This window comes from Hemiscyllium ocellatum, chromosome 9, assembly GCF_020745735.1.
Source record: "Hemiscyllium ocellatum isolate sHemOce1 chromosome 9, sHemOce1.pat.X.cur, whole genome shotgun sequence".
Classification (NCBI taxonomy): Eukaryota; Metazoa; Chordata; class Chondrichthyes; order Orectolobiformes; family Hemiscylliidae; genus Hemiscyllium; species Hemiscyllium ocellatum.
The window spans coordinates 113,792,011-113,805,463 of NC_083409.1; the positions used below are offsets into that span (position 1 = coordinate 113,792,011).

At 46.3% G+C, this 13,453-nt stretch overlaps 1 protein-coding gene across 5 annotated transcripts in view; it reads left to right on the forward strand.

The window, feature by feature from the left end:
- Nucleotides 1–13,453, forward strand: part of LOC132819204 (choline transporter-like protein 5) — a 291,145-nt gene that overhangs the window by 199,290 nt on the left and 78,402 nt on the right. For 3 of the 5 annotated variants that reach the window (XM_060830657.1, XM_060830658.1, XM_060830659.1), the window contains exons 8-9: nucleotides 2,525–2,648; nucleotides 5,384–5,416. In XM_060830657.1, the coding sequence (XP_060686640.1) occupies nucleotides 2,525–2,648; nucleotides 5,384–5,416 (157 nt within the window). The remainder of the gene's footprint in view (nucleotides 1–2,524; nucleotides 2,649–5,383; nucleotides 5,417–13,453) is intronic. The other 2 variants (XM_060830660.1, XM_060830661.1) reach the window with 1 other exon arrangement.

Below are 13,453 nucleotides of genomic sequence, written 5' to 3' on the forward strand. Positions count from 1 at the left end.
GACTGTGGGAGGAAACCGGAGCACCCGGAGGAAACCCACGCAGACACGGGGAGAACGTGCAAACTCCACACAGTCAGTCGCCTGAGGCGGGAATTGAACCCAGGTCCCTGGCGCTGTGAGGCAGCAGTGCTAACCACTGTGCCACCGTGCCGCCCCGAGTTGTTGGGTCTGGGTGTGATGCTCTTCCTGGGGTTAGGGTCAACGTGATAGACGAAATGACCTGCTTCCACACTGTAGGGAACTCTGTGATGGTATGAAGTGTAATGTTTAGAGGATAGCCATCTAGTAAAGATATCAAGCCGATTATTAAGGAGAAAGCATCATTTTAAAGAACATAGATTTGAATTTATGTAGCAGCTTTGATGAGACCACCTTGTCCCAAAGCCCTTTACAGTTGATTTGAGAGGATAGGGCGGCACGGTGGCACAGTGGTTAGCACTGCTGCCTCACAGCGCCAGGGACCTGGGTTCAATTCCCGCCTCAGGTGACTGACTGTGTGGAGTTTGCACGTTCTCCCCGTGTCTGCATGGGTTTCCTCCGGGTGCTCCGGTTTCCTCCCACAGTCCAAAGATGTGCGGGTCAGGTGAATTGGCCATGCTAAATTGTCCGTAGTGTCAGGTAAGGGGTATATGTAGGGGTATGGGTGGGTTGTCGCTTCGGCGGGTCGGTGTGGACTTGTTGGGCCGAAGGGCCTGTTTCCACACTGTAAGTAATCTAATCTAATCTAATCAAAAAAAAGGACTGTTCCCATTCTGAGAATATTGTAATCAGCCAGTCTGCACTAAGTAAGGTTCTACAAACAGCGATCAAACAAGTGAATTGTTCACTGGGGAATAAATAATGACAAAGACTTAACAGAACTAGCGGCAGGAGGAGGCCATTCAGCCCCTCGAGACTGCTCCACCATTTAATACGATCATGGCTGATTTCATCTCAGCTTCAATCCCATCTTCCTGCCCGGTCTCCATCATTGTCACTAATGAAATGTCCGTCTGTCTCCTCCTTCCATTTACTGGGTGTCCTGACATCCACCACATGCTGAGGCAGCGAATTCCACCAATTCCCGACTGGATGTCAGGAAAATAAATTCTCCTCATCTGTCTTTTAAATGGGGTGGACTCTTCACTGCTCTGTGAAATACCTGAGCAAGACTCTCAGTTCAGGGTGATTCGGAATTTGCAACAAATACTGATCTTGCCAGCGGCACCCACCTCCCTTGAAAGAATGAGAGGCCAGAGGGAGGGTTCCCATGGCGCACTGGTAACGGACCAGGGTTCCAGTCTGACCTCCTCCAGACGTGTGTCATCACATCACTGAACAGGTCAATGAAAATAAAAATATAAGGCAGGAAAGATTTCTCCAACTGGTTTCAGTCTCGAGAGGCTCTAATTGTCTGAGCTGTTTTGTTGGCCACTTTTCCAGGAGTAGAAAAAAGTCATGGAGCATTGAAACAGGCCCTTCAGCCCACCATGTCAGTGCCGACCAACAAACACCTTACCACACTCATCCCATTTACCTGTACTTTGTCCATAGCTGTCTCCTCTCCAGTATTTTGAGTGCTCCTCCAGGTGCTTCTTAAATGTTGTCCAAGTTTGTACTTCCACCGCCCTCTCAGGCAGCACGTTGTGTATTTTCAGTACTCTCTCGGTCAAAAATCCTTTCTCCAATCTTCTCTAACCTTAAACCGAAGGCATCTGATCGTACACAGGTCTGCCATGGGGAGAGGCTGAGGACAGGACGTGATAAATGACATGATTTGATTTGACGTGATTTGATAGGGCCGACTGAAGAAAAGTGTGGAGTAGTTTAAAGTGAGAGGTCACAGGTATGAGACGGTCAGTAATGAATCCGGTCAGGAATTCAGGAAGAATGTCCTTACCACAAGCAGTGGGTAGATTGAGGAACTCACTTCCATGGGGAGTGGTTGAGGTGAATAGTTTGGACAGATTTAAAGGTGACACTGGATAGACCGTAATGAAAGAATCAAAGGGTGTGATATAGAGTTTTTTTTTAGATTAGATTAGATTTTACAGTGTGGAAACAGGCCCTTCGGCCCAACAAGTCCACACCGACCCGCCGAAGCGCAACCCACCCATACCCCTACATTTACCCCTTACCTAACACTACGGGCAATTTAGCTTGGCCAATTCACCTGAACCGCACATCTTTGGACTGTGGGAGGAAACCGGAGCACCCGGAGGAAACCCACGCAGACACGGGGAGAACGTGCAAACTCCACACAGTCAGTCGCCTGAGTCGGGAATTGAACCCGGGTCTACAGGCGCTGTGAGGCAGCAGTGCTAACCACTGTGCCACCGTGCCGCCCCAGTGCCACCGTTAGATGAAGAGGGGAGTTCCCTGTATCCCAGAATGATCCATTTAGGCCGAATTTCTGTGAAAATGTTCAGCCATTGGGTCCAGTGGGAGCTGGAAAGATGTTGCTGTTGTTGGGTTTCTCACTAAGCGGAGGTGGCAGGATTTCTGGCCAGCCCTTCGTGATTTTCTTCTGCCTTTTCCTCACCAGTTCTGCGACGTTGCTTTCCTGACTTTACCACCAAAAATGGAATTCTGACGGTGGCCAACAAGACCACGTTCAAAGACGGCCAGGGTAGAACCCGCAACGTGACAGATCTGCGAGACGCAGCCAAGTAAGTCACTCCTCCTGACTGCAACCTTCCAGCTCCTTCCAGCAGAGAAATCACCAAGGGAGTTTGATGGAGTAAATCAGGAGACAGTGTTTCCAGGGGCAGGAGGGTGAGGGAGCAGAGGGAGACAGATTGAAGAGAATCGGGGAAAAGCCCCGGGGGAGGGGAGGGGGATTGTTGTCCACAGTGAGTTGTTGGGATCTGGAAGGTGCTGCCTGAAAGGGCAGGAGAAACAGTTTCAATCAGAACTTTCACACGGGAACCGGGGAAATATTTAAACAGGAAAGCGTTGCCAGCCAACGGGACAGGAACAGGGAGTGAAATTAATTGGGCAGATATTTTGAAGAGCTGTCACAGGCAAGATGGTCCAAATGGCCTCAACCTATGTTGTAAGGTTCTATGACATTATGATCTCCCTTGTTGGAGTCTCCCATTCAGCCTGTTGTAAAATACCCATTGTGAGGGGGTTGTATAGAATAAACCAGCTGTCTCATTGTTCCATTGAGCTTTCCCATGAATCACCTGAATGGCCTTTGTTTCCATTTTGTCTCCCATAGCCGGTTTGATAATTTCTCAAATGCTGACAGACAAAGGTATTCATGGGCTCAGAAGCAATGAGCTGAGAAACAGTTCCAAAGACAGTCTGGGAATTAGAAACTCATTCTCCGTGTAAGTTGGATTGTCATAAAAAAGTCAGTGGGTGTACTGTGGTTCCTGTGCCCATCTGGGTGACTGTCACCCAATGCAAAGGTGGTTGGTGATAATTAACTGTCCTATCAAGTCAATCTGTTACCAATCAGAAAGAAAATACATTTTCTAAGAGCAACGCGGGATAGGCAGAGGTAACAGCTCCTCAAGAGTGAAGCAGCATGAACTATACAAACACCATGCTCCCTCCTAACGCTGCCCCCAGCCTCGTCAATCCTGTATTCCCAAAGTTATTCCACCAACAGGAGAGTGTCAGAGTGGGAAACTCAGTGAATCTTCCCATTTTGCCAGTAGAAACATGGGTCATTCTTTGAGGATTCACTTTGTTGCTGAGACCTAATTTTACAATGTTCTGATACTTACTCTGACACCTACACTAGATTACACTGATATCTCCTTTAAATTTACTCTGACTCAATTCTAGCTATTCTCGATAAATCCTGAACTCCCATCCTCAAATTATTCTAAAAGCTGCTCTAAATTTCCACTGAGGACCCTTCTGGATTGACTCTGATTCTTGTTTTAAATCATTCATTTCCCATTCTAGATTTACTCTAGCATTACTCCAGAACCATTCACCTTTGTGCTTTAGATTCATTCTGATCAATGCTCTGAGAGTATTCTGTTACCTATCTTCAGATCAATTTGATGTATGTTCTAAATTTACACTTCTTTTCTGCTCTAGATTTACTCAGTCACTACTCTAGAGTGAATCTATTGCATATTTAAGATTCACACTGTTCTAGAATTGTTCTGGTGCCCTTTCTAGCATGGATATGTTGTACACTCTAGATTTATTCTGGTATATGTTCTATGATTAGTCTCTTACCTATTCTGGATTTTGTCTTCTGTCTGTTCTGGACTCACTATTCACTAATATTCTTTTATATCGCCTCTTTTATCCATGTTGCTTTACATCCCCTATTCTAATGAGTATTATATCATCCTCTCCTTCTGTAAGTCCCTTCCCCCATACTCTACACCTTCAGCATGCCCAAACCTCTTTCGTAGCTGATCCCTTTTAAACACGTTGTTGTGCTCTGTGCATTCTCCAAGGAGTATCAGGCATTGCACTCTGCTGCATTTATTGGTTTTCATTACTTGTCCTGATTGCCCTGTTCCCCAGGAACCAGTGTAAAGGTGTGTGTCCATGACCTTTCATGTTAATATTGCAGTGATGGGCTACGGGGCCGTTCAGGAGTGAGGGTTTTCAGCTGTCACCATCTGCCACGTCTGGTTATTATTTTAAATTGGTTCGTCTGTTATTTGCTAGTTGTGAACTGATGAGATTATATCACAGTCATTAATCCTCTGTGAAGTGTGATCTATCATTAATTTTGTGACTCAGATTTCTGCGATGATATATCGAACTGTCAAGAGAAGCAGGACTGAATAAATTGTCCTAAAAAATAAATATTTTCAGTAAAATCAGGAACTGTGTAATAATCTGATCTTGGTGTTCAGTTCGTAGATATTATCTACTCAGGTGACAAAAGGGCAGTGCTCCAAAAGCTTGTGATTTCAAAGAATCTGTTGGACTGTAACCTAGTGTCTTATAGCTGTGTGACTTCTAACCTTGTCCACCCCTGTCCAACACTGGCACCTCCACATCATGACCAAAATATAGGACTACCCACAATCATTAAGACTATCTCTATGTACTGTGCAATATCTACAAAGGATGAATTAATAAAACCTTAATGTGTATCCCCTCCCTGATCTTGTGCCCTTAGTTCTCATTGCAAGTGTCAATGTAAACATGTCATGGTTAGATTCGCTCCCCCGCCCCTCCTTATGGCAGGAGTGTGTAATTACAACCTGACACAGTTACAGATGTTCAGCTCGAATCAACAGATATATTAAAAACATTGGGTTGCCAGGAGTGATTGCAACCTCAGCGTAATTTTGCTTTATCTCCTTCAATCAAGCCAAGGCTCCTCCGTTAGGCTTTGGTGTTTTGCATTTATTCCTGTGAGTATAAATATGTTCTTCATCAGTGATAACAAATAGTCTTTATTTTAAATTTACAGCAAGGCGACCACCATCCGCCACGGATCCAAGAGGTGTTGCAATAATTTTTGTGTAATCCTAACAGTTTGGAATGAGCTGGTGTGCGTTAAACCTGCATGAGCTGTTTGGCTGTTCTGTTTGTTAATCTAGGAGTTTGGTTGGAATGTATGGACCAGAGACGTGATGGTCAGCGCCAGTATGTTTGCGAAATTCAGTGTCGAAATGGAGTGAAAGATCAGAGGGATATGGGAGTAAAGCTCAACAGGCCAACAAATCAGTGGGGCTTCTGTCTTGAGGAATACAATTACACCGCAGAGCAAGTTGTGTGAAACTTGTTCAAAATCTTGTTTAGTTTACTCTTGGAACATTGTGCAAACTTCTGACCATCATATTCAAAACAAGATATTGAGACATCGGAGAAGGTGGAACAATGTTTAAGTACAAAGGTTTGAAAAGTTTCTACCTTTCAGCAGAGGGTGAATGGACTGTGACTGAGTTCTCCAGATAAAAGGAGGTTGAGGAGTGACCTGACAGAGCTCGTTCAAATCCTGCAAGGATTTCATGTCATCATCAGGGAGAGGGATGTTTCAGAGGAGGAGACCAGAACTCAGGGCCATTTGTATAAGGTAATCCCTAATAAATGCAGTCAGGAATCCGTCTCCCAGAAAGTGGGGAGAATATGGGACTCATTCCCACAGAGATGGGGGGGGGGGGCGAAATGTAGGACTCACTCCACAGAGAGAGGGGGGGATGGAATGTGGGACTTATTCCCACAGGGAGAGGGGTGGGATTGTGGGACTCACTCCCACAGGGGCGTGGGGGGGGGGGGGGGGAATGTGGGACTCACTCTCACAGAGATGGGGGGGAATGTGGGACATACCCCCACAGGGACGGCGGGAGGGGAATGTGGGACTCACTCCCACAGGGACGGGGGGGGGAATGTGGGACTCACTCCCACAGAGACGGCGGGAGGGGAATGTGGGACTCACTCCCACAGGGACGGGGGGGGAAATGTGGGACTCACTCCCACAGAGACGGCGGGAGGGGAATGTGGGACGTACCCCCATAGGGAGCGGATGTGGTGGGGAGAATGTGGGATTCACTCTCATGGTTTGTGGGTTGGAATATTGTGGATATATTGAAGGTGAATTAACCTTATTATATGAGGGGGAAAGGAGTTGAAGAAGATGATGAGAGGAAGAGGCAGGAGAGTGATGAAGTTGGGAACATGGACTGCTTTGGCTGAAAGAGCCGTTTAGAGAGTGTGTTATTACTGAGAACTTGGAGCCAAAGATTATGTTCATTGGGTTAGAGACCAAGGTGCCCTTCACCTGGAGATCGTTGTCATCCTCATGATCAAGAAATGCCTTTGGGTCCAAAATGGAGTGTGTCATGCACTGTGAGTGGAGGGAATACCGAAGGGTTAATGGCAAGCACTCATTCTGATTGGCCAGCTGCGGCCTGTCTGAAGTTGTCTTTGTAAAAATAAATAGAGCTGGTGACTGTCTAAACCAGACCTACCCACTGGCTGTCCATTCCTCAAGGGACCACTGCTCATCAGTGGGCCAGTTTGGATTTGATGGGTTGATTGGCCTCCTTCTGGGCTATAGTTCTTAACATTAAAACCTTCCTTCATGGAACATGGGCATCACTGGCTAAGCCAATATTAATTGCCCCTTGAGAAGGTGGGGGTGAGCTGCCTTCTTGAACCGCTGCAGTCCATTTGCTTTGGGTGACCCACAATGCCCTTAGGGAGGGAATTCCAGGGTTTTGACCCAGCGACACTGAAGGAACGGTGATATATTCCCGAGTCAGGATCACTCTTAAGATCCTGAGGCTTGACAAGGTCAATGCTGAGAGATGGGTCCCAGCACGTTCACATCTAGAATGAGGGTCATAGTCTCAGAGTAATTGCTCCACTACTTTGGTCTGAGATGAGCAGAAATGTTTTTACTCTGAAATTTGTGAGCCCTTGGAATTCTGGAGAGCTGTGAGTTTTCAGTGATCGAGTGTTTCAATTGTGTATCAAAAGTATTTCCACATTATTATCAATAGTTTCTTTGAATTTACATCAGCCAAGTGCTTCAGAAATTGTGTAAGAAAGGTGAGGGATTATGATCTTACAGAATAAAACAGGTTCAAGGGGACAATCGGCTTGTTTCTACTCCTACCTTTTGTACGTTCTTCTGAGCTGGACCCTGCCAGTGGGAAAGTGGGAGTGAATGATGTCGTGATGGGTGACAGGAAGGTCAGGGTAGTTGTTAGTCTGAAAGTTGACAAAATTACTTGAGTCAACAGGAACATCGGAACACAAAGAAAGTACCTTGCTGCAGGAAATGTCATGCCTGTTATTCAAAGGAGTTGCTGAAAATGTGTTGCTGGAAAAGCGCAGCAGGTCAGGCAGCATCCAAGGAGCAGGAGAATCGACGTTTCGGGCATGAGCCCTTCTTCATTCTGCTCATTCCTGAAGAAGTGCTCATGCCCGAAACATCGATTCTCCTGCTCCTTGGATGCTGCCTGACCTGCTGCGCTTTTCCAGCAACACATTTTCAGCTCTGATCTCCAGCATCTGCAGTCCTCACTTTCTCCCATTCAAAAGAGTTGCCATGCCTCTGAGTCAGGAGGCCCAGTTTCACGTCCCACCTGCTCCAGAGGCTGTGTTAGAACATCTCTGAACAGATTGATTCAGTGATAAGCAATGGCCTATGGTATGAATCCAGAGAGTCAGTCTGGGTGAGACTGAAGCCATATGCTTTGACAGACCTGGTTTCACTGCCCTTGCTCATCCTTCCTCCTTGTCCATTGGCACCACACATGGTGTCTTTGTGCTGGAGCTTAATACCTTTGCTTAACAAATATATATCTATTTCTGATTGAAAATTAGCATTGTTCAAGCATCCACGGCTGCTTGTGGAAGAGAAAATTCCAAACCTCTCCCACCCTTCATGTGTGGAACTGCTTCCTAACATCTCTCCTGAACGCTCCAGCTCTAATTCCCAGACAATGCCCCTGGTTCTAGAATCCCCAACCAGTGGGAATAGTTTATCTTTATCTATCCTGTCTTTTCCTGTTAATGTCTTGAAGACTTCAATTAGGTCACCCCTTAACCTTCCAAGTTCTAGAGGAGACAGGCTTCATTTGTGTAACCTTTGCTCCATACGTATCCCCGAAATCCAGAATCTTTCCTGTAAACCCCCATTGTATTCCCTCCAAGGCTGATATATCCTTCCTTAGGTAAGGTGCGCAGAGCTGCTCACAATACTCCAACTGCGGTCGTTGGAGTAACTGCAGCTTATGTTATTTATCCTGCATATGTTAAGGGTGCTATATGAGTGTAAGGTATTGTTGTTAGCTTGAGATCTGACCCAATCAAAGACTTTAAGGAGCATTTATTCCTCGACCTAATTTCAAACTGCTTCATGATCAGGTGGCTCACCATCTCTCACAGATGGCAGTTCCAAAAATACATCAGTTTCTCAAGGAAGCTAAGGTAATATTGACAGAATCCTGTGCTTCTTGGCAGGATTGAAGATTATTGATTTATGCAAATTGGCAGAATGGTTTCCGGAGTCCCTGTAACCAGGACTCAGCCTCTGAGGTGGTTTAACAAGAGGCTCATTAATATCGCTGCTGTCTCTGTGTGTTAGTGGGTAAGAAGGAATGAATATCTCACAACCTGCTTTCTGTACTCATTGAGGTCAGTGATGAATTGTTGAGGAATGGGCCATGCCAATACGACAGGTTCCCTGGTCAAATACAAGAGAGAGATCAGCATCTGGGGCTGTGAATCTGAAAACAACAATGGATCTTCCTTTGTTTAGCATCTTTAAAGTGGTAAAACATCACCCAGCAGCATAAACCAAGAAAGAATTAACAGAAAGATAAAATAAGGAGACATTAGCACAGGGGACTGACAGCTTGGTCAACAAGGAAGTACAGGATGCAGCCACCCTGCCCCTGAATCCTTTTTCTCCATTTAGTGAGGTCATCATTGATCTCCACTTCCTTGCTTTCTCCCTGTGGACACCAAACCACACCCTGCCCCAACCGCGGGCTTAACGTTTACCGTTCGTTAAGCACCTGATGCTATTTGTGGGAGCAAGTTCCAAAACCTCCACCGAGATTGTCCGCCACCAAATCACGGACCAAGCTGATAGAGTCCACAAAGACGTTGCTGCTAGACTAACCGATGGCAGAGAGAAATCCACCTGATCTCATCCTCATCAATCTACCTGTCACTGATTCATCTGACATTGACAGTGTCAAAAGATGTGACGACCGCACAGTCATTACAGAGAGAAAGACCCGTCTTCATGGATATCCTCCATTGTGTTGAGTGGCACTATCACCATGCTAAATGGGACGGACTTTGAACAGATCTGACAACTGAGGATTGGGCATCCATCAGGTACTGTGGGCCATCAACAGCAGCAGAACTGTACTCCAGCACAATCTGTAACCTCCCGGACTGGAATATCCCTAACTCAACCATTACCATCAAGCCAGGGGATTGAGGAGGAGCAAATTACTGCAGGTGCTGACTGAAAGCAATGAATGCTGGAGATCCCAGGGGAGGGGGAGAGCAAGCTAACATTTCAAGTCGAGATGACTCCTCGTCAGAGCTGAAGTGAAGTGTGGACAGGACAGCATTTATGCAGTAGTTTAGTTAGAGTGCTGGGGACATTCAGGTTAAGTGTCTGACCTGAACTGTCAACTTTCTTTCTCTCCCAGCACTCCCAACCCCACCCCCTGCCCCCAATCACTATGCATAAATGCTGCCCCCTTCACACTTCACTTCAGCTCTGATGAGTCATGGAGACTGTAAACATGAGCTTGCTGTCTCTCCATGGATGCTGTCTGACTCCCTGAGATCTCCAGCATTTTTTGTTCCAAGCCAGAAGATCAATTCTGGTTCACTGGAGAGTGTAGGAAGGTATACCAGGAGCAGTACCAGGTATACCTAAAGATGAGGTGCCAACCTGGTGAAGCCACCAAACAGGACTACTTCCATACAGCATAAACAGCTAGTGATAGACAGAGCTAAGCGATGGATCAGATCTAAGCTCTGCAGTCCTTCCACATCCAGTGGTGAATGGTGGTGGACAATTAAACAGCTCACTGGAGGAGGAAGTTCCACAAATATCCCCATCCTCAATGATGGAAAAGCCCAGCAAATCAGTGCAAAGGATAAGGCTGAAGCATTTGCAACAATCTTCAGTCAGGGTGGATGATCCATCCTCCAGCAGTCTCCGGTGTCACATTTACCAGTCTTCAGCCAATTCAATTCACTCCATGTGATGTCAAGAAACGGCTGGAGACACTGGATACTGCAAAGGCTGTGGGCCCTGACAACATTCCAGCAATAGTGTAGAAGATGTGTGCTCTAGAACTTGCTGCTCCCTGAGCAAAGCTGTTCCAGTGTAGTTACAACACTGGCATCTACCTGACAATGTGGAAACTTGCTCAGGTATGTGCTGCACATAAAAAACAGGACAGATCCAATCCAGCCACTTACTGCCTCATCAGTCTCCTCTCAGTTCAATGAAACCTGGTTAGATCCTCTCCTAGAAACATAGAAAACAGGATCAGGAATAGGCCATTCAACCCTTTGAGCCTGTTCTGTCATTCATTACTATCATGGCTGGTCATCCCAGTCAGTCTCTGTTCCACTTTCTCCACATAACCTTTGATCCCTGAACTAGACAGCACCTTCCAAACCAATGACCTTGACCTCAACCCCCAGGAAGGTCAAGGGCAGCAGATACATGGGAACACCACCCCCTGCAAGTTCCCATCCAAGCCACTCCCCATCCTGACTTGGAAATATATCGCCATTCGTTCACTGTCGCTGGGTCAGAATCCTGGAATTCCCTACCTACAGCACATGGACTGCAAGAAGGCAGCTCACCACCACCTTCTCATGGGAGCAACTAGCAACACAACTAACAAGATTCACATCCTCCAACTGAATGCTAGTAATCCTTCCTAAGGTGTCGTATCTGGGCGCACTCACAGTGACTCCAGGAGCACTGCCTCTGGGACCTGGAGTGACTGCCACAGTGTGGCCTAACTACAAGAGAAAGGTGACTGGAACTCTGCAATATCCTAGTCCTTATCGAGGAGCAGGAAAATTGACGTTTCGAGCATAAGACCTTCATCAGGAATGTGACGTCGATTTTCCTGCTCCTCGGATGCTGCCTGACCTGCTGTGCTTTTCCAGCACCACACTCTCGGATCTGATCTCTAGCATCTGCAGTCCTCACTTTCTCCTGTGTATCCTGGTCCTTGAGTTACAAAAGCCAGATTTTGTTTCTGCACCTGTTAATGACATTTTAATTAATGCAATTTTTATTTTAATTTGTAGTTTCAGGCCCTTTATCTAAGGAAAGATGTAGGGGCACTGGGGGCAGACCAGAGACAGTCCACTCTCTGAAACTAGGGGCGACCTCGCTCGTTCTGCCCTTACACTTGATTTGCTGATGTCACTTTGTGACATGATGTTTCTGTCTACAGAGCAATGTATGAACAGCACTGTGGGTGTCCTGATCTCCCATGGACTGCAGTGGTTCAAGGAGGCAACTCACCATCACCGTCTCCAGGGTAGTTAGAGATGGGCGATTCATGTTGCCCCTGACAGAGATACCTGTGTCCCATAAAAGAGTAAAAATTAAGCAAAGAGACAGGCGTAGACTGTACAAATCCTAAAGACAGCTCCACCATTTAACAGGATCACAGCTAATCTGTAACTTCGACACCAGTAAATCTCAGGAGCAGGCAGGAACATGGATCTGTGGTTTCTACCAGAGCAGCTTTGATCTTATTGAATGGCAGGACAGGCTCAAGGGGCTGAATGGCCCCATCCTAGATATTACTTGTCAAATCCCTGAGAGTCAATTTGAAAACATGAGTATCTCATTCCTCATCCCTGATTTCACTCATTTATAATCGCAGTGAATAGTTTCAGGCCCCAGGCAGATTGGAGACAGATCCTAGTTGGGATCCATTAGGCACAGACAGGGTACTGTCCCTCAGCTGGTAACACAGAGGTTAATGCAGGTTAGTGCTCTGGGGACACATGAGTTCTAATTCCACCTCAGGATTAGATCAGTTAATATATCTGTAATATAAAGTGGGTCTCTGTGATGTGACCCTGACAATTATCATCAAAACTCATCTGGATCACTAATGTCCTTTGAGGAGGGACTCTGCCTAAATTACTCGGTCTGGCCTACGTGTGACTCCAGACCCACAACAACGTGGTTGACTCTTAACTGCCCCCTGGGCAATTAGGGATGGACAATAAATGCTGAGCCAGCCAGTGACACCCACATCCTGTGAATGAATCTGAATAAACTTGTGATTTGCCAACTTTAGTTAGAAGTATTCCTGGAGATTTTGTCACATGATCCCCTGTCCTGCTCCTAAACCCCAAACACTCTTGCCATTGGTTGTACAACATGTCCATCTTGAGACAGCCAATTAGAAAGATTCCTGTGACCTGATTGGGTTTTTTTTGAGTGACAGTCAAACAGACCTCATTCTGCTATCCCAGACTTTTGTACATTAGAGTTACAGAGTCATAGAGATGTACAGCACAGAAACAGACCCTTCGGTCCAACTCGTACATGCCGACCAGATATCCCAACCCGATCTAGACCCACGTGCCAGCACCCGGCTCATATCCCTCCAAACCCTTCCTATTCATATACCCATCCAAATGCCTCTTAAATGTTGTAATTGTACCAGCCTCCACACTTCCTTTGGCAGCTCATTCCATACACGTACCACCCTTTGCGTGAAAAAGTTGCCCCTTTGGTCTCTTTTATATCTTTCCCCTCTCACCCTAAACCTATGCCCTCTAGTTCTGGACTCCCCGACCCCAGGGAAAAGACTTTGTCTATTTATCCTATCCATGTCCCTCACGCTTTTATAAACTTCTATAATGTTGCCCCTCAGCCTCTGATGCTCCAGGGAAAACAGCCCCAGCCTGTTCAGCCTCTCCCTATAGCTCAGATCCTCCAACCCTGGCAACATCTTGATGAGTAGAAATGTTGCGAGAGAGAGCAGCAGATGGTTGTGAATGTCCCTGT